General features: G+C 38.0%; 1 protein-coding gene across 1 annotated transcript in view; it reads right to left on the reverse strand.

Moving 5' to 3' along the window:
- Window positions 1-22,601, reverse strand: part of ARAP2 (ArfGAP with RhoGAP domain, ankyrin repeat and PH domain 2) — a 214,000-nt gene that overhangs the window by 118,457 nt on the left and 72,942 nt on the right. The window contains exons 10-11 of the mRNA XM_054030499.1: window positions 2,257-2,372; window positions 790-989 (exon numbers count right to left, since the gene is read on the reverse strand). Of these exons, the coding sequence (XP_053886474.1) occupies window positions 790-989; window positions 2,257-2,372 (316 nt within the window). The remainder of the gene's footprint in view (window positions 1-789; window positions 990-2,256; window positions 2,373-22,601) is intronic.

The following is a 22,601-nucleotide window of genomic DNA, read 5'->3' on the forward strand; positions in this document are numbered from 1 at the left end:
AAGAGACTATTAAGGGGGGGGATATAATGGAGTTCAGTAAAGTCATAAATGGTGTGGAAAAAAATGAACAGAAATGTTATTTACCCTTTCACACAACCCAAAAACTAGGGGGTCACTAATGAAATTAATAGGAAGCAGGTTTAATACAAACAAGAGGAAGTACATTTTCACACAACGCACAGCTAACCTGTGGAATTCACTGGCATGGAATATTGTAATGGCCAAAAGTATAACTGGTTCAAAGAGACAGGTGCATCAGCGGCTATTAGGCAAGATAGCCAGGGACACAATATTATGCTCAGTGTGACCCTATACTTCTGGCTACCAGAATAGGGTGGATCACTCCAAAATTCCCCTGTTCTGTACATTCCCCTGTAGCTCTAGTACAGATCACTGCAGAGACAGGATAGTAGACAAAATGGACCATGGTCAGACCCAGTATGCCAGCTCCTAAGTCCTTATTTATATGGCTACAAGGTTCCCAGTGCCTCTACAGAGACACTAAGAAGGCTTAACTTCCACTGATCGCAATGAATTACTCATTTCAAGGGCACTGAACAACTTAGAGGATTGGACACATTCATACATGGAAGTGGTTTAGAATAATGAAATATATCTATACTTCAATTTAAAAATATCACAAACTTCCATTCATTTCTGTTCCTCAAAACTTTTGCAAGGACATGTTATAAATGGCACTTTAAGCAAAACAAAAACAATGCAAGGACATGCACAGGTATGCAAATGACATCCTGGAGAATCACCACAGCCTGTTTTTAATGACCCTACCTGCACATTTCTTACAAACGACAACACAGAGATTGATGGATGCCCAGTCGGGATCTGGAGCTTTACAATCAGCACAGCTCCTGTTTGACTCATTGAACCATATCTTCTCAGCTACTTCATAATCAGAGAGAGTTTCTGCTATCGATTGCTGCAATGCTTCAATCCACTCCTGTTTCTCTCCTTCCGACTCTGCTGTAAAGCTGAAACAATTGACTTTTCTGCATTATTGCTCTTTATTTTAAAGCCCAATTAAACAGGGTCTACAGTTCCTCTTATGCATTTAATCTACAAATGAAATTGGAGTTCAAAAATCTGACATCCCTAGACATTTAAATATCAAGACAAGATATATTCTTTCATTGTGTTGCTTAATGAAAACTCCCTTAACATTCCAACATATCATTTCTTTATAAGCTAAATTAATTAAATGCAATAGTAGTTTTTGGCGCACTCAACTTTCGTTCCAGAGTTGCTTACAATCTTTTTACTTAATATAAATCAGATTTAAAACTTGAGTTTAAGCCGCAGTATCACAAATGACTAAGGAAGATATAGCCAAAGGAGCTATTAGTATTTACTAAGCAGTAGAGATGGACTATCCCATAGGTAATAGCTCTAAATAGGATATTCCTTTGCACAGACCATCTAATGTTGTCGGTTTAGTGTAAGTAAAATACTCACTATCAGATCCAGTTAGCCACAGACTGAAGTCATTGATCATGACCAATCTACCTGTAGTTCTATGCTGCTAGAAATGAGAATCAGACAGGTCACCAATGAAACTGAAAATTATGCATGCTTTTCAGTCTCCTGTCCCAAGCTTAAGATTCAGAAATCCAAGGAAAGGAATAGGACAAGGAAAATCATTTTTCTATATTACTGCAGTTTCATTTAAAGTGCAATAGTTTACTATGACATTCCATAAAAAGGTTTGTATATCTTTATTAGTATTCATGCTTTTGTTTACAATATCATATATCATGGAACATAATGAACTTGCAACTAGCTTAAATGGAAAGTTCTTAAAAGGGGTGGCATATGATCCTTTTTTAGAATAAATTGATAACTAATTACATGGACAAAGTATTATTTTCGGTACCTATTTTACCTGACATTTTTATTTATTTACTTTAAAGAAAAAGACTTTACAGTGACCTCTTCTTTTTCTTTACCCTTGCTTAGCATGAAACCACACACAGAAACTCAATTCATCCTTATATGATAAAAATAAGAATTTGTAAGGCCTGGGATATCTAGTAGACCCTACTTGGAAAGGGATGTAATAGATTAACAAGTCAGCCAAAGAAATAACATCTTAAAACTTTATAAAAACACTGAATCATCCTATTTAAATTACTGCAATTTTTACCAAAAGTGAGTAAGGTTAATTTTAATGTCAAGCAAACATTTCTAGAATTTACTACCAGCACTGAAATTTTTATACATAAAAATGTGAACAGCTCTTACCTAAAGCTTTTATAGGGAGTGATTATTTCAAAAGACTGTTTTGCTGTCCTGTCCACTTGTTTTACATTTGCCACATTCATAGGGATTATAGTGATACCAAACCCAGTCTTAAAATCCTAGCAGAAAAAAAAAAAAAAGGAAAAAAATTAAGGTTTCATTCTTCATTAATCAGAAAATTCAAAATGATTAAATCAGCGATTAACAAGCTCTTCTTGACTGCATTGAGAGAGGGCTAAAATACATTAAATACTTTTTTAATATTACTTTTCTATGTAAGCAATTCCTCTAGTTTCTAGACAGATGTTATTTGATCACAAGTGGGCAAGTAAATGTTCTATGCAATTTAATGCGAGGTAAAGTGGTCTAAGAGAAATCTTGGTTTTAAAACATGATTCACTGGATTAAATCATATTTCAGTTTTTGCTAACCTCGGTTTCTACAGTACAACGCATATAGATAGATAGATAGATAGATAGATATAGTGTTGCATATATATATTAGGCATTTCTAATACTAAGACAATGCTTTCATAACGTTTATAAAATTCTAGTTCTTGAATATTTGACTGGTTTTGCCACTGATCTGTTGAATGAATTTGGGCAAGTCATTTCACCTCTCTGTGCCTCAGTTTCCCAATTTATAAACTGGGGACAGTAATGCTTGCCTTTGAAATAACCTTTGGACAAAATGCTTAATAGTAGTATCTGTGGTCTTGTTAGAGAGGCTGAACATGTTTGTTTTAAAAACAAAATTGAGCAAGAAAATGAAAATTCATAACAATAATAAATTCATATGTTTGTATCATAAATGTTGAGTAATAATTGCATCACAGTAGGAAACAAAGGGCTTAGCACTGAAGACACATAGCAACAGAGTCCCTACCCCAAAAAATTTATAATCTTCATTTTAGAGCAGAACCTAAAACAGTATGGAGGCATTGAGACTCTATTTCAATTAAAGTTGATTAATTGATTGTAAAGGGGAAAAAAAACTGTTTATGATTTCCTGCAAGACTGACACCAAAACAACCCCTTAAAGTTGTTCAATTTAATTTTTTAAAGTACATCAACAACAAAACTGAAGCTACCAAAAACCATTGTGGCAATTAATACTCAAACTAAGAATTTCACTATATGCTCTTAAAACCTGCCAAACTCTTTCTAATGCAAGTTTTTCACCTTTTAGATTTAGCCATTTCCCCCCTCCCTTTACTTTAATTCTATGCCTCTAACATGTTTGCATTTATTTTTCTTCACTTTCAGTCACTTCCTTACATTTTCTTCTAACACAATGACTTTGATCCTGATGTACCTATTCTAGAGAAGACCAAAAGCTCTCTGAGGAACCTGCATAGTGACTAATTCATCCTCTCTGATCAGTTCTATGGGCACAGAATGAGGAGTTTTATCACTTCTGAGCATAGACTTGACAGCATGTTCTACAGCAATGAAGTATTCTTGAAGTCCGACTTCACTGGTGAAATGAACAGAAGCCTGATGCATAAAAGTTAAAAAAAAAAAAAAAAAAACCCACCATTGTGTCTGAAAAAAGCAAATATTTAGTTTTGAGCGACAGTGGGCTACGATGGGTTAAGTCACATGGGAAGAACAAGATAGAAAGATAGCCTTTAGTTTCTTGTTGGCTATCATTTCTTCACTACTTTACTTTTAAGTAAACTGAATGATTTGTTGCTTATAACAACCCATCAGAAGGTAGAGCTGAGCGAACAAACGGCACCACACCTGAAGAATTGTGCACAATTCTGGTTGCTAAATAGAGAATGGATATTGAGTGATTGGAAGAAGTATGAGAAATAGGATTTCAGAGGACGTAACCTGAGGTCCTGACTGGAGGGTAACTGTGCTTTACTCATACTCCTTACAACCGCCAATGGGGAAGAAAAAAAGAGGGAGTGAGGGGCAGGAGAATGGGGAAGGATTAAGGTGGAAAAGCGGGGGGGGGTCAATTTATCCCCTCCCCAGCCCTTTTGCATAATTAATTATTTCTCCCCCTTCCTATTAATTTGGCCGCTGTAATTAATATGGCAACAACAGAAGTTTCAAATATGAAGCCAGTCAAAAGGAATCAGAAAGACACAGGGTTCAATTCCCTTCTCCACCACAGACTTCCTATATAACCTTGGACAGGTCACTTAGGCTCAGGTCCTCAAAGGAATTTAGGCACCTAACTTCTGATTCTGCCTCAGTTCTCCGGCCATAAAATGGGGATAATAGCATTTCCCAAACTCACAGGTTTGTTGTGAGGATAGATACATTAAAGATTGTGAGATGCTCTGATAATTTGTAATTGGGGGACAGCTAAGTAGTATAGATCATAGATAGAGGGAAATAAATATAAATATGAAAGTGACATGATTCTTTTTTTGTTCTTATGCTTTCACCACCTCATAAAAGACACTCTTGCTTAAACAGTAGATATTGTAAAACTTGGGCACTTCACAGCACTAGGAGGAATATCACAGAAGGTCCCTTACCAAAACACTCTTAGATTTATTTATGGTATTTCATTTCACATTAAATACCATGAAACTTTCTTATAAGTGTGAACATTTTCACCTCCTTTCCCATTTATTTGTTTCACCACCTTTTAAGTTTTGTCTTAAAAAAAGATTGCAAGCTCTTCAGAGGAAGAACTATCTTATTGTTTATCTGCACAGCATCTAGCAAAGTGGAATACAGGCCGGCTGAGGCCTCTAGACCTTATTTTAATATGAAACTGCAAGGCATCTACAAGTCAAATAAATGACATAAGAAGTCATTTCAAACATTTACCCACTCATGGCCCTCATCCTCCAAACACTTAAATACAGAACAGCCCTACTGGAGACAGCAGAACTATGCTTGTGCATTAAGTTAGCATGTCCATAAAAATTTGCAGAACTGGATTTTAGTAAGAGGGTCTTTAGAAAGCTGCAGCAACTGGGGAGTCAGTAATACCCTTCTTATTCTAATCTGAAAAATATAACATAACACACTATACAGTCAGTTACTCCATGCCTTACTGCTGTAAGACAGCACCCCATCTGGTAACTATAGAGCATTCAGCAGTTGGTATAAACCAAGTTTTGTGAGTGACACATACAGCAGAATCAAGGTTCAGAAATTATAGGCTGTTTTGATTGCAGTATTGTTCTCTCCTTCACTACTGGGAGTTTGAACTGGATGTAGGGAGGGAAGAGAGTGTTCCTCTTAGAAAGATAAATTAATTCATTTTAAGAGCATGAGAGGACAATAGGGCTATTCAAGCACCAGTCAGAATGCACAGACAGCGAAGATCAAGTATCTCCTCTCTGGAATAAGAATTGTTTTACCCCTACAGATTGAAACTCATTGTTCAGGATAGTTTAAACCAGTACATTAGAGTTTCTGAGCAATGGAAGAAGAAGCTTAAGAACATTTAAAATATAGAGGGAAAGCAGAGTTTCTTAAATCGGAAAAGTCTATATGATAGATTTGTATTTGGGGGTATATATTTGGAGAATAAAAAAGGGGGATCCTGGACAAGAGCTTTTTTTAAAAGCTGTATATAGGATACACTGGGAGAATAAAAATATTGAAAAATAAATCTCAATTACATGCTCATGACTTTAGGGAAAGGGAGCTATCCATGAAATAAGACAATGGGAACCTATCATATTAACTGTAGTAAGCGGTAATTTTCTTGCAGCAGGAATCATTAGAACATATGATCCCCACTGTCATTGCTACAGAAGTCTGTATAAACACAACCTAGAAAAAAGTCCTTCCCCCACATCTAAACCAGATGCATCCAGATGGTGCATCCAGAATTCTTTGCACTTACATTCTAACCAAGAATCACAGTGTGTTATAATTGGTTTAGTTTCATAACACTCCTGTAATATATATCTACATCTGTAAACTGGGAATAACAGACAGAGTATAAGGGTAACTTTTACAAATTTAGTAAAGTCAGGACCCTACATCCATATTTAGACATCTAAGATGTCTTATTTTCGAAGCGTTGAACATTCACAGCTCTCAGAAAATAGGCAACCAAGTACCTGGGCCTAAGGTCATGCAAGAAACCTAAAGCATATTTGTGACTAGAGGAAAAGTCTTGTGGCTCCAAGTTAAATATATGTTCTACCCACAAAACCATTCTTCCTCTCAAGAGGAGTACAGTCAGTCATAAACAACCTTACATTTCATTCACTTTTGTTTACCATTTCTGGTCACCAGCTCAGTTCCCCTTCCAGACCTAATTTTGCCTGAGTCCACCAACTCCAGATTTGTGGTTCTTTAAACTCTGCAAGTGGTTTTGTAAGGTTATTTAAAAGTTATAAATAGCTGTGTTCCGGTGTGCTCTACTTTTTACTGAACATACCGTTATTGCTGTGTGGTGTAGTCTGTTGAAAGACTTATAAGAGACAGTTAAATTGCACAGCAAAAAATCCTCAGAACATGTGCCCTTTATTGCTTCTTTATGATGTATGACGAGAACCACAAACATTTATTCTAAAGAATCAAACTCTACTTGGTAATTTTTGCATTAGAAATATCAGACCTAAATTCCTACGCTTTTTGCTGGAGGACAAGAGGGATAATGACGACACCACAGAAGACTGAAAACTGAACAGCAGCTTTACTGAGAGAAGAGGGGAATGTTTAGATTGGAGGGTTACAGCAGAATGAGAATAAAAGGACATGTTTTTCGGGTTTTTGTTCTAGCCTGCTTTACTCAAAGTCATGACAAAATGGAGTGAGGGGTATTGGGGAGAGAGCATAGCTCTCTGAAAAGATTCAACATCCCTTCCACTGGCAGCGGAAGACTGGGAATGCTGCAGCTCAGGTTTCAGTTTGTTGTGATACTGCTATCCTGATCAAGTTGTTCAATCCTAAAGTCCAGTAAAAACCTGGAATTCAACACTTGATATTTAAAAGGTTAAAAATACATACTGTATTTAAAAAAATACCAGAGAAAAAAATCTTCAGAGTCTTTTTGACATTGTAAAAGAGCACCAAAGGGTAAAAATAAAACTATTCTCGCGATTGCAGTTCACCTTTTTGACAATCCTGCAAACCAGTCTAAAATATGGTCTTCTAGACTTGTGAAACCATTCTAGTTCCAATTTTCCTTTCCCAGTAGAGTGTGCGACCTTTAATCTTTTTTAATCAATTCATTGCTTCAAAAGTATGATCTGCATGTTTCCTTAGATTTACCTTTGCTTTTTGCAGTAGCTCATTTGAGGTTTACTTTATGCAAGTTGTCACAAGGTTTGTGGAATTTACAGCAAGGCTTCCTTCTGAAAACTAAGAAGTCCCTTAGCAATTTAACATGATTTAGATCTTCCTCCCTATATTAGCCCCACATTATTTGATTTTCTAGCAGTCAAATAATTTCAAATAGATTAAAAGCTAGTAGCTGGAGTACCTTCAGATGAGGCAGTTAAAACTCCCTTATTTTTTAGGTAGAGTGTAGTTTAGTATTTTCAGCTGGAGCAGAGCGGTTATTTCCACCATGTAGAGATTGAGAAATTTGTTTCCATATTAATGGAATGAAAGAAAATTAAGATATGTATCACCAGAATTTGAAAAATATAATTGCTCAGTAGTCTAGGAATCACTTTGATTATATTAATTCTTCTCCACAAAGCTATACTGACTTGTCTCCTTTTAAAAGGTATCCTTTGCTTTAGTCTCCCCAGTTGTATTTCATCAGGTTTTCCAAGCCTTTAAGATTTATGCCATTCATATTTCAGCCTAAAATCTTTTAAACCTAGATTTTAATTGAGCACCGAGAGAACACAAAGGCACAGTTTCTTATACCCTTTTATTGCTGATGCTTTAGAATGTCAACAAAGCACATGGTGTACGTATAAATACTACACATGCAAAAGGGAAGTTAAAAGAATATTTTCAAGGTTTAAAAGTCAAGCATTCAAAAGTTAGAAAATACCAGAATAAAGGCTACCTGTGCAACCTTAAATCATCCCCACAGTGTGTATGCATTATGATGCCATCTTTAACCACATGATCACATACTCAGTCCCAACCAAAAAGGATCCCACATTTAAAGAACAAAAGGGACCTGCTCTGGGGATGAATCAGGGTTGTGTAGTAAGGGAGATTATTGTTTCCAGGATCCCAGTCATGTGTGTCACTTATTTGTAAAAGGCAACAAAGAGTCCTGTGGCACCTTATAGACTAACAGATGTATTGGAGCATAATCTTTCGTGAGTGAATACCCACTTCGTCAGACGCATGGGTATTCACCCATGAAAGCTTATGCTCCAATACATCTGTTAGTCTATAAAGTGCCACAGGACTCTGTTGCTTTTTACAGATACGGACTAACATGGCTACCCCTCTGATACTTATTTTTAAGATGCTACTCAGGTGAATTTCATTAGCTTCTTAGCTTACACCCAAGATATTCAACTGTTAACTTCAACCCAGTCTGTCTACTAGAAAAGAGTAATCCAACAAAACCAACATTTAACAAGATCCTGAATCATTGTGGAAACAGACAACTTAATAAAGCAATGTGGGGAAAGTTAGATAATAGCCTCTCTTGGGGAAGCTTGCCTAAAAGCGGGGACGGAAGAAAGCTTGACAGTAAGTCAAGTAAGGATCCATTAACAAACAAACAAATGCATCTATGCTTATCTCTGAAAAGCATTTTAATAGTTGTAGTTTTGATTCTTGGGGGATGAGATGGTGTAGCTCTTGTTTCAGTGTAGTCTAATACCAAGTAAAATAGAAAATATGAGATATAGTCTAATTACCAAGAGCCATAGAAATTTACTATCCCTGCAACCCAAACACACACCACTTTGGGTGGAACAACTGCTTTGCTCAGTTTCCAACAAGTCATCACACTTGGGTATGATAAAATTAAGAAGTGTTATAATAAAGGCCTTCAAGCTATGATGTAGCAATTACAAATCATGCAGTTATTACAAGAAGCTGTTTACACAGGTAGCAAAGAGTCTTGACAAAAGCCAATACGGGGAGGAGACAATGCTACAGTAGTTTAAGGATGGTCCATTCATTTCTCTTTTGTACATATGCTGTTTAAGTAAGCACTGTATGAAATGCAAATACCCATATAATAAGCAATGTGGTATTCTCTCTCTGAAAGCAATCAGAAGCTATTAGTAAAATATTAAGTTTGGGGGTTAAAAAAAAGTGGTCCTGGGATTGACTGTGATGTTTTCTGGAAAGTCCTGAAGGGACACAATCCTACCTTGTACTTCATGATGAGTTAGACTGAAGGGGAGGTTGCTAATAATTATACATAGTAGTTGCTAATAACTATAGATAGTAGTTGCCCAAACATTCCAGCCACTTGCTCTCTACCACTTTTCACTCGCTCTCTGCCAGGCACTAGGAAAGCAAAACAGCCCAACACCATCTGGGTGCCATGAATGAGAGACAGAGCTGTATGTCAAAGGTAGACTGATGGCACCGCAGACCAAACCATTGTAGTATCTCCCCAGTTTTACATAAATGGTTAACGGGGGAGAGGGAGAGACCAGATAGATCCTTGTGGCACCCTGCATGACAGAAACATTGGCGCAGATGAACAATTCCATAATTTGTACAATTACTGTAATTCCCTACCAGAAGGGCTTCCTCATACCATGTGGCATGTTCTGAATTCAGCAACACATTAGCTAATGGGCATGAGCAACTGTGATCATATTATGCCTGTCCTGTGTTCTTTCCATTTGGCTGCCTGTAAAGCTATGAAATGGTATTAAGATGATCCAGCTAGTTAAACAAAATAAAAATATAAAAAGTTAACAGAGAAAGCCCAGGATATATTCAAGACATTCAACATTTGGTTCAGCCCAAAGGGTGTTCACCCTGACACCATCCACTGTTTAAGAAAACTTGTCATCATGCATCAGGTCACAGATAGTGTTAACACAGGTCTTATGATGTGGAACTTGCTCCCATTTAACATCCATCTCAGCTCCTCACTCCCCACTTTAAATATTTTCCCCCCAAAGAGTGATTTTATTATGACCACTCTTCAACACTTAACTAATATCTGGAAATTCATTTATTGTCTCTGCCTTTAGTTTTACCTTATATTAGGGCTCTCCCATCTATTTCTTGATTATCTATTTTAATGTCACATATAGCATTCATCTTGTAGTGTTCAGCATCCTGGACTCCTTGGTGTACAAGGGAATTTACAAATATCATTATTACTTGCATCTGAAGAAGTGAGGTTCTTACCCACGAAAGCTTATGCTCCCAGTACTTCTGTTAGTCTCAAAGGTGCCACAGGACCCTCTGTTGCTTTTTACAGATTCAGACTAACACGGCTACCCCTCTGATTATTACTATTAAAATTTCAAGTAGCCATCTGGACTTCTGGAGAACAGAAGCTAAGACAGAACCTAGAATTTTGCATATATATTTATCAAGCCCGTTTTCTTGAGACCAGTTTTAAAAGGTATCGAGCTCTATCATGATTTCCTAAGTTCTCATACGTGTGTAGTCATGTTTTGTTGCTGAAGTTTTAAAGGATTTTTATTATGCCTGCCTTGCTCAAGCAAAACTGCTAGAGAAGTCAGTGAGAGCTTTGAGTAAGGATCTTAAGTGCCTCGGGTACATCTACACTGAGAAAACAAACAAACAAAACAAAAAACACCCACAGCAACTAGTCTAAGAACCTGGGTCAACTGACTCAGGCTCATGGGACCTATGCTACCGAGCTAAATATAGCAGACCAGACATTCCTGCTTGGGCTGGAGCCTGGACTCTAAAACTCAGCAATGGGGTGGGTTTCAGAGCCCAGTTCCCAGCCCAAGCAGGAATGTTTACTCCACTATATTTAGCGCCACAGCCCAAGTCCCATGAGCCTGAGTCAGTTGACGCAGTCTCTGAGACTACTCGCCAACACTTTGTTTTGTTCCATGTAGACGTACCCTAAGAGATCTGGATTGTGGACCATGCAAAGCTAGTGCCCCTCCTCTCTAGAACTCCTTCAATTGCAGTTGTTGGATGTAATGCAAGACTCAGTGATAGGCCCAAAGGAAGGTAGAGTTCCCGCTTCCACAATAAATTATTGAATTGTTAAACCAATAAGCCAAAAGCTATTTGTACAAAAAATATTCACCCCAGTGAGCTGGAATTTTGTTTAGAAAGCACTGTGCTTTTACTCGTTTCTTAAAGGCAGAGAGAGAAGTTTCAAAAATTTTAGTGCTCATTTTCTACACATAAAAGTAATTTATAGTCAAATCATTTTTTTCTTCTGCTTTGGCAGGAAGAAAATGTACTGGTTTCATAGTTCACAAATAAAACCTGGATCTTTTTTCCTTCAATAAACGGACTGGCAACACTTCTCAATTGAGTGGATTTCCCAAGTTTTATTTATCTCCAAATAGTCTATGAGATTCCAAATATTTGCAAAGTAGGCATAAAAATAAGTAACAGGACTGAGTTTAAACTTTTCTTTTCAACAACATCACATCTACATACATCTTTTTATTTACTTACTTTTAATGGTAAGTACTACCCAAATAGGATTAAATATAAAAATATATATTTTCATGGAAGTGTGTAGGTCATCAACAAACAAGCCTTATTATAGAAGTGCACTAGTGATTGTTTAGTTAAGAATTGGGTCTGGGATACCCCATTTGACAGGTCTTTAAAACCTCTCCAAATAAAAAAAAAAAAAAAAAGCAGACCTGTTGTAAGAATCAAAAAGTGAAAAGATGCACTTTAGATGGAGTTTTTGAACGTAGTTCGATGAAAGTACGGCATGCCCACAGGGGTCAAAAAAAAAAAAAAAAACACTGGGAGCAGGGGGGGAATTATTGCTGAGATGGTGGTGGTTTGAGTCTTATTTTTTTTTTTTTCGAAACTATGTTTCCAACAGGCATAAAGCCACTAGCATATCACATCTTCCATGTGATTTCAGAAAGCCTTGCTAAGTGCAGGTGCTTTTGAAATCTCATTTACTAACGGAATGTATTTTGTGTGTGCACCTCTTTCAGTAAAGAGGGTAATTAACCAAAACTAGCAATGCTGATTTCAGGGTCCTAAATCTATGCTGCAGAAGAATAGTCATCTTTTTTGTATCCTTGTGTTTTTATGCCACATTCAATTGCCTCAAATTTAATGACCATTACTGGTCCCCTCTGAAATATATGATGGAAATTATGTCTGCCTATATTTTAATATCCTCATCAAATCATAAAATATAGCAAATTACCTTCCATTTTTAGGTGTATTTGCCTACTTCGATTTTATTTCTTGTTGTATAGCAAGCAGAAATGGTGCACAGAATTCCTCTTCAAAAAGAGAGGAAGACTGTTCAGGTAAGTATACTCTGTAAGGTGGAAGACAAATCAAACACTATTCTGTGCCACAATGAATACGTTAAAAACAAGTCAGAGACAATGGGAAGGTGAAAACTAGCTTTGACAATCAACACAACTTCCTTGACAGTTAAATGAGATAACAGAAGTTTCCTCCCTTTTCAAAAAAATATTTCTTTTAAATACTTCAGACTTGCTGCTGTGACTCTTCACCAGCACTAAATTAATCTCCAGACCAGAGATAAAGTTTCCGCACATTTTAGTTCAGCGTCATAGACAGAGGAAGTACTGAAAAACTAAGAGGACTTTCAAGTAGGAAAATGATATTCCCCAGTTACTGGCTAATTTGCTTTCTATGCTTTGATTAAGACAGCACAAATACTGGGTTCCTTCGCTTTACTCACTGACATGATGATGACAAAACACAACACATAAACTTCCCAATCTCTACCTCTCCCTCTTTGACTTCTCCAGTTTGAATCCCTCTGATCTCAAAGGTATTGCTACATATAAACTATTATTTTGTCAAAGCCTGAGATTGGAAAGCCTGGCAGAGTGGGAATCTTTGCCAAGCCAACAGGAAGGGAGTTAGGAAAACTAATAAGAACATAAGAATGGCCATACTGGGTCAGACCAATGGTCCATCTAGTCCCGTAGCCTGTCTTCCAACATACCAGGTGCTTCAGAGTTCCTTCAGAATTCTTGGGTGAATACCATCTGGTCCTGAGGATTTTTACTATTTAATTTATCAATCTGTTCCAAAACCACCTCTAATGACCTCTCAATTTGGGACAGTTCCTCAGATTTGTCACCTAAAAAGAATGGCTCAGGTTTGGGAATCTCCCTCATATCCTCAGCCGTGAAGACTGATGCAAAGAATTCATTTAGTTTATCCTCAATGGCCTTCTCATCCTTGAATGCTCCTTTAGCAGTGGCCTCACTGACTGTTTAGCAGGATTCCTGCTTCTGATATACTTAAAAAAAAAAATTGCTGTTACTTTTTGAGTCTTTGGCTAGTTGCTCTTCAAATTCTTTTTCTGGCCTGTCTAATTATAGTTTTACACTTGACTTGCGAGAGTTTATTTTTTCTAATTTTCCTCTCTAGAATTTAAATTTTTAAGAATGTCTTTTCGCCTCTAACCAGTTATTTTACTTTGTTGATTAGCCACGGTGCCATTCTCTTCCTGCAGTTCTCTGACCTCTCAATTGTTAACAACACACCTCCAAACTCCAATTCTCTCTCCTTCCACACTGTTTGCCAGAAGCAGGTGAGGGGTATATTAGGTTCCTGACAGGGCCTTAATTGCAACAGGTGCTCCAATTAACCTGAAGTAACCCTCCCTAATCTACAGGGAACCACGCCTTAATTAGCCTAGCCATAGGATTTATATATCTCCCCTCGACCACTCTTCCACTGCTCCCTGGCCCTGCTGTATCACACACCTTAATATTTATTAACGTGGGTAGGTAAACAATTTTAATGCACTTGACATTGTTCTGAAAATATATCATTCAGTATTTGTGCCAAGATAGTTCAAGGTACTTTACACAACAGTGTGATTTAATAAACTAATAGTCTACAATGCCAAGTTGCTGTCAGCAACAGCCAAATTATAAAGTCTTCTGTTTTGATTTAGAGATAAATGGTGGCATCACCCTGATATCTCTGGATACCAAACAGAATGACTTAAACAAAGCAATAACTCTCCTGCATGTCATGGTTAGGTACTATACAAAAGATTATTATCATAACCTCCTTTAGGGCTTGGGGTACAACAGATCACCATGTTAGACAGACAAGCTAGACCAAAACTGTGAAGGTTTTATAGATCAAACAGATCACCTTAAAGAGATTATCTTGCAAGTGGTGATGCTGAGCCACAATTAGAGTTATATGACTGGGTATTCAGAATCCCAGCAACAGCATTTTGTAGCAACTGGTGGGGAGAGGTTATCAAAAGTGTTACAATGATGTTAGAGAACTGGACAGAGATTCTTCAGTATCAGGAAGACCTGACAGATGCAGTCTGTAAACACAATCCTACAAAACTCCATTCAGGCTGCATTGTGCATACAGGAACTATGTAGAGCCTCAAGCCTTCACAATCAGAAGGGCAAGAAGTTAATACAGAAATAACCCTAATAGGCCTTGTGCTAATTTTTAAGTAAATCTCCATGCACTAGTATCTATAAATCAATAGATGACAGAACTGTACAACTAAAACACCGGAATAGCTAGAACCAAAGAGTTATGCAGAACTGTGATGTGATAACAATTTCTGTTTTTGTGGCAAAGATGCACTCTATTAACCTTTTATTTTTTCTCTGTCTAAATTCCAGTAGAGTTACTCCTGCATATATGAGGAGACATATTTCTGACATACTATACTTTGGTATGAATCTAAGAATGAAAATGAATAGTATAATGAATACTCAACAATAGAGTCTGTGCTAATGTAATACCTTTTGTTCCAACATTAGCATTTAGCAGCAAGAACTCCAATGAAGCCATTCAAGTTTCATACAATTTATTTCTGAGAGTTTTTTCCAGGAGTGGTTGGTTGCTAGTGCCAACTATAAACACAGGTAATTTCTTTTTACGATCATCCTGAAATAATATTTGAATGGCTGGTGTATTGGATATTATTAATAGATGCCAATAGTGAAAATGGACTAAGCAAGTAGACAGGTGTGCTGGGGTGTCTGCCCCACCCCCATGCTAGAGGGGGCTGCAGCAGGCCAGGGCGCCTGTGCAGCCCAGCAGCCAATCAGGGCAGGGCTTATTGGATGCCAATCAAGTACCGGATTGGATATAGCCAATCAGGGCCAAGCTCAGCCCTATAAAAAGGCTGCTCTGAGAGAGGAGAGTCAGTCTGTCCCAGACCTTCAGGGAGGAAGGTCTGTCTCCTGAGCAGGAGACCAGCACCCAGGACAGTGCAGGCTCAGGGAAACAGAGTGGAGCTTCAGCCTGATACCTGCCAGAGTGCTGGCCCTGAGTAGAAGGGCCTAGAGGGTACAATGGGGTCAGAGGGGAAGTGACCCAGGGAAGGCTGAAGGCAAGGGGAGAGAAGGAGGGCCGAGAGGCTGCCGTTAGAGGATCCCTGGGTCAGGACCCAGAGTAGCGGGCGGGCCTGGGTCCTCCTTTCCCCCTTGTGCTGCACCGGCCCATGGAGCAGTGGCCAAGTCAGGCTGCAACCTGCCCCCTGACGTAAGAGGGGCTAGACTTGGGGGTTGTGGCGGGCCGCTGAGGCCAGTGCAAAGACTCCTGTTAACCCCCCCCCCCCGGAAGGGGGTGTGGATAGACTAAGGGGCACTGCCGGAAGGCAGTGGTCCGGAAGAGGACGCCGCAAGCCAGAGAGCGACGCGGGTCCACATGCCAACCGAGGGCAAGACGACGGATGGGACACCACCAGGAGGGGCACTCCAGTGGACAGAGCTAATTCCCAAGACAACCAGTAGGAGGTGCCAGGGGATGAGCCCCAACCCCGTCACAATGGGACGTATACTATAATATTTGTCCCTTTAAGAGGAAGAGGGGAAATTGGAAGTATGGAAAACAATGGAAAGATGACATTAACAGGCACCTGGCATTGGCCACTGTTGGAAGACCGGATACTGGTCTAGATGGACCTTTGGTCTGACCCAGTATGTCCGTTCTTAGTAGGGTAAGTTAGTGTACTTACTTGGAGCCATAACATCCCTTTGCATATGAAGACATGCAGAAGAGAACATAACACAGCTAAAATTGTGACCTCTCCAATGTATTAGTTTGTTTTTTTTTTCCTTACAGAAGCATAGTGACACCAATAATGTGGAAAAATATTGGGTAGTCTGACTCTCATGCATCTGTGGTCTGTGCTATTCTCAGCACCAGCGGTATGGCTGGCTACCACTGGCTTGTCCCTCTCCTCATGTGTGTGCTCACATGAACTTAATGCTGCTTCAAGTGGCATTAAAAACTTTGCATATGTTTCTGCCAGCTATACTAACTAAACAGGAAAAGACGTGCTAGAGTAGCTGTTCAACTACTTCCCTTTCCTGACCTTTTCCTCATGGTGTATTTTTAACTCAATCATGAATTCATCGCCATGGTGCAACTATTTCCATCTCACCATTTGGAAGCACCTCTCATAGCTGTTTAGGTCTAATTAAATACAACAGGACCTATTTTGCCACAATCTCATCAGTTAGAGAACTGGAAAGAAATTCTTCAGTATCAGGAAGACCTGACAGATACAGTCTGTAGCCACAATCTCATCAGTACTGAGCCACAGCCACTGAAGAAGAATGCTTATTTAAAATATCCTGAGCTGTGCTTAAAAAAAGTTGTAATATTCTAATTATGCAATGGCATTAAATAATGGATGATCCTGTGATCCTTAAAAGGGTTGATTATAGGTTAAAATATCAAAAGTCAAAAAGGCATCATCGTGAGTATAGTTAATTAGCTAACCATTACATTCTTTAGGTTAAAATTAAAAAAAAAAATCTATGGCTACTTTTCCTTTACATTCTCATTATAAAATACAACTGGTTATGCAAGCTAAAGGATAAAACCTACAAGTTATGAATGCTAGAGATAGCACTACATTATGAGCAAAAATATTAAGAGATACATTTAATTTAAGTAATAGTGCTAGCACAGCAGTGTTTTATGAGGCAATCATTCAGTTTGAGCTGATAAAGTTCAAGATCGTTGCTGAAGCAGTTTACTAGCAAGAGCCCTGGATTATTGCTGAGAAAGCACAGTATGGTACTCCCTTTATTACTAGTATGCTGTATATCTTAAATATCCCCTCCACAAGCAATGAGTGCTTTATTTATTTAGCATGAGGTGTGGACATTGGAAGAAACATCCACTCTACAAAATAAGACATAATAATAATTATATACGGTAAGTTATCAACTGGAACCGCATCTTACGATATAAAATACATGTAAGTAAAAAGACAGCCGGGACAATCAAAGAATCACATATAGAAGTTCAAAAGATAAAAACAACACATACCTTAAATCATTCAGTGATTAATGTTCATAGTAGTTTAAATAAATAAAATTCCAAAGATCTTCCTCAAAGTAGACCAACTCTTAGCTGATGGAAACTCAAATGGCCTAGTCTTTAAGGCATTTCAGGAAAAGGATCATCCTTTTTCCTGTTGCTTTCCCATCAGTCCAACAACAGCACCACCAATCTTAATAAAAAAAATGGTTTCTAGATAATTAATGGGAGTATTAAGAGCTCTGTGTAAGCTCAAAAGCTTGTCTCTATCACCAACAGAAGTTGGTCCAATAAAAAAATAATACCTCACCAACTTTGTGTCTCTAATTAATGGGGGTGTCAGAACTGAGTGAAAAAGCAAAATTCCAGTCATGCAATCAGGTCCACATGGGGAGACCTGTTCATCCACACACTTCATATGGGGCTCTGCATGGACACAAGACGTCAATTGTAGGATCAGGAACTAAAAAGTAGGGTCAAATCCCTGAGGTCTCGTGTCCACTAGGTGCATTCTTTTTAGTAGAAAACTGTAATGTCCTACAGATTCTTTGCATAGCGCTTGGAAGTGCTAAAGTGCAAAGTAGAATTAACAGCCTAAACAAAAACTGCATTTAAAATACTGTATTCTAAAACTCTTCACAAATGGCAGTTAAATAATGAAAGATCTATTTTAAATAACCAAAACTTGTAGTAACATGACACTCTTTGATCTATTTCCTTCCCAGGACAAAGCAGTCAATATAAAAAGAAATTTGTTCCTCTGTCTTTCTAAAAATTAAAATATGCACAGAGAATGTTTCCTAGAGACATGGTATGTTGTAGTAATCCTCAAAACAAAAGCCCTACTCTCAATTCTCAAAGAGAATGAAATTTGAGATTAAGGCACTGTAATTTTACCAAATTCATATAAGGCATTAGATGAATGTTTCTGATATGAAAAACAGTTTCATACCTGAGAAAAAGCATACAGAGGGAAGGAATTAGTGTAATTTCTTTGGTACCTCAAAAAGCTACTTCTTTATTTGGGGTTGGACAAATCTGTTCTGAATTACCTCTAATTTGATAAAAACCTAAACAATTTATTGAAGTTTACAAACACTCCTCTCCTATGAAGGTTGACATCACCATGATTAGCTGGAATTGACTAAGGTACCAATGCGGTTCTACTTAAATTTCATATGCTCTCCTGTGTGTAAAACAGATTAAAAATGGTGCTGTCTCACTATTCTGAAAAAAAGAAAGTGATTTTTTTTAATTCTTGTAGTTTTAAAACTGGTTGTTAGCTAGTCAAATATAAAATAAGCCCATGTATACATGTGAATGTTAAAGGATTGTATAATCCATAATGGATAACTAGATGTGGAACTGTTTGACTTGTGCAATTAGAAAATAAACTTAAGGGTAGAAATGCAGATGTGTTCTGTCCTGAGCACTATGGCAGATAAAAATGCACGTACTAGTGCAGTGCTAACTATTCCTAGGACTCTGGATTTCAATGATTTATTTTAAAATACGATGTTTGATGCAAAGCCACTGGTTTCTGCAAAGCAACACTTATTTATTTAAAAAACAAAAAAAAACATACACCTCTATCCCGATATAACGCAACCCGATATAACATGAATTCGGATATAACACGGTAAAGCAGCGCTCCGGGGGTGGGGGTGGGGCGGCTGCACACTCCAGCGGATCAAAGCAAGTTCGATATAACGCGGTTTCACCTATAACGCAGTACGATTTTTTTGGCTCCCGAGGACAGCGTTATATCAGGGTAGAGGTGTATATGGCCAAGGATTTTGTTTAGGTGTGGATCCAATTCTCGTTAGAGGAAAGTATAGATTGAAATGGTAGTACCATTCTACCCTGTCAAGTTGTTCTGAAACCTCCTACAATTATTTTTGTAAATTTAGTGCCTCTCCATAGAGTTCCTTAGGGTATGTCTACACTGCATCTGGGAGCAAGCCACCCAGCCTGAGTCAATAGATTTGTGCTAGCATATTAAAAAATAGCTGTGTAGATGTAGTAGTAGGCCCTGCTCCTTCCCTAGATTTGAGAGCCTAAGCACAAAGCCACAGAGTCAGAGCAACATCTACACAGCTGTTTTTAGCCACATAGTGTGAGCTCCACTAGCACATGTGTGGACCCAGGCTGGGATGCTTGCTTCCAGATGCAGTGTAAAGATACTCTTATTGTGCATTATGTTTGATCAGAGTCATCCTTCTGCTCATTGAAATATTTAACATGATCATAGTAGTTAGATGTAAACATACAGAAAGTCTACCTGAATTCCACAGAATGCCATTAGAAAGCTGGGGATTCAATCTTTCTTTTTTTGACCAATTCATCATGAGGCCTTCGATCATAGTGGAAGAGTTTTTGAACATCTGTAACAAACTCTAGGATTGTGTCAGGTGTTACTTTTTTTCCCAATGAGATCCTAATAGTATCGCACCATGAGTCAGAAGTTTAGGATGCCTGCACCTGAGAAGTATTCATCTTTTTCATTTAATTTTTGTTGTCTGAACAAATGATAGGACCTCCTTGCCATACATTTCTCTGTACTCTTGGATGACATCATCAACAACTTGGATACAAAATTCTGCAATATTATTTTCAGGTGTAGAAATCACTGGCATTAAATAGGACTATTTCTTCCCATGTGGATGTTTATAGTTACTGTGTCATTTCTCATGCTCAGCTATTGTATATTAATATTAATTTTTAGCTTTTATTTTCAGCCTTATTTTTGGCACTTGCAGTATATAGTTTAAATCTGCATGGAGCACTTTCATTCAGGGCAAAGCACTTCAATAATTTCTTTTCATGGATCATTCTGTGCTACACTGTTAGTAAACAGAAAGTTTGTAACTTTCTTACTGAATTCAAGAATACACCTTTGAATTTTTAATTGCATAAACACCGATTGATTTAAGAGCAGTCTCTGTTCGTCTTGAATACCCAAAACATGGCAAAAATCAATCTGATGCTGAGGAGTTGCTGGAAGACCAGGAGCATAGATTTAATTTATCCTCACAGCTACATTTTGATAGCAACACTGTCATTTAAACTGTCTCCCTGGTTGGATCACATTCGATGTTTGGTGCTTCCACTTCAATAGAACAAGCTCCAGTCAATGGCACATTTGACCTTAAAGAATGCAAAGGAACAGATTTTCTGTACTTTTTGAGATGAGCACAAATTATATCTTGCTACAGGACTTAAATAATTTATTTTAAAAGTCCAAAGACTGAATGAACTAAAACAAAGCACACTTAGTTTCATACCATTTCCTTCACAATTATGGCATATTAAATTAGATAAATTCATGATATTTGGTAGTGACCTATTTATATGTTTATAGTACTGACCACCAACAAAGCTGTTCTTTTCTTTCAGAACTAGACCTTTTCCGCTATCCATGCGGTACCTCAGAAACACTAGCACAAGATCTCAAAACCACACACATGCTATCCAGTAAAAAAAAATTATCTTCCCTCTACCACAATCCTAATGATAATTTGCCCTGCTTCTCCCCAATTTCTAGATCAGACATTTCCCTTTTACTACCTGCTTCTATTATTTCTCTTTATCTCCCACCTCATACCTACCACCTATCCCCTGATCTCAATGCCTCCCACTCCCTGTCCTCTCTCATTCTATCTCTCATCCCCACTCTCTCCCTTATCTAGTCTTATTTACAACCTGAAATACAGCACTAAAGAATTCCTCTCCATTCTTGGTGTTTCTAGTATCTGTTGATTCACATTCCCCCTTAATCACCATGCAGTCAAATTACAGAGAGAAGTCTAAAGGAACTAAGTAAGAGTCATTGCCCTCCACCCTCTCATCGTGTTTGTTGTGGTTTTTGAACTTCCCCATATCTGTTAACAGCAAAGTGGTTCCCAGAAATGAATACAATATCCCAGGTGTGGATGAACCAGAATCACACAGAAAGGGATCATGACCTCCTTCGTTCAGTAGGTCCAATCACCTTTTCCTTTGTTAGTCATCCTTTCCCCATCACTCTACTGCTAAAACCCTCATCTATACTTGCTAAATCGTCACTAAGCATAATCAATCCTTCTCCTTTCTGGGTTCCTTGTGGTTTTTTACGTCTCACCTCATAGTCTAATTGATTAAAAACATAGCTGCCAAAGTAGTCATCTTCTGTTACTCCTCTGATCCATTTTATATGGCTTCCCTTTCTCCTGCCACGTCAAGTGCAGGCTCTTCACCTTCAAGGCCTTGTTCAAACTCAGTTCTACTTGCACCTTTATCCGTTTCTTCTTACTCTCTACAAGCAATACTACTGGGTATTTGTACTGGCACTAAATAGATGCTAAATAGTTTTCATTGCCATTTTTGCTAACTCATCAAAAACATTTGCTTCATATGCAACATTTAACCATCTCTCTTACAACATTTAAGCCATAATGAGAACATTAAAGCAGAGGTACAAGTTGTTACACACAAACCCAAAGAATCAATATGAAAAGTTTTTAATAAAAAGACCCACTGATAAAGCATCTTGAACTCAAAGAGAGAAGTTCAAACATTAAGCTGAAGACATTAATCTGAAGTCCATCATGGGACACACACAGCTACACACAGAAAGTTACACACTATTCCACAATCCCTGTGAGTGTAGGAAAAAAGAGCTCCACAAACCTCACAAGTCACCAATCGCAGGGCCACAGTCTGGAATCATTTGAGGCAGTGATAAAAGGTGGAGAAAAACCCCACTAAACTCTTTCTCAAAGCCACTGACAAAGATCTTCACCACTCAGATACATCTGGAGGCTCTCCCAGACAGAGCCAACTGTCCAAATGTCTGCCAGAATCTTCTCCTACAGCTCAGTGGAGGGAAAGGGTCACCAACACTACAATCACAGCAGACTGACATTACAAACACAGATTTAAGCCATCCTAAAGGATCGCGCACAACACCGATTTGTGCATGAACGGTTTTAAAACAGAAATGGGAATTTCTGTAAGTTATGGGCTGAGTAAATAGATTCTGTATGT

This window comes from Malaclemys terrapin, chromosome 5 (assembly GCF_027887155.1).
Source record: "Malaclemys terrapin pileata isolate rMalTer1 chromosome 5, rMalTer1.hap1, whole genome shotgun sequence".
NCBI lineage: Eukaryota > Metazoa > Chordata > Testudines > Emydidae > Malaclemys > Malaclemys terrapin.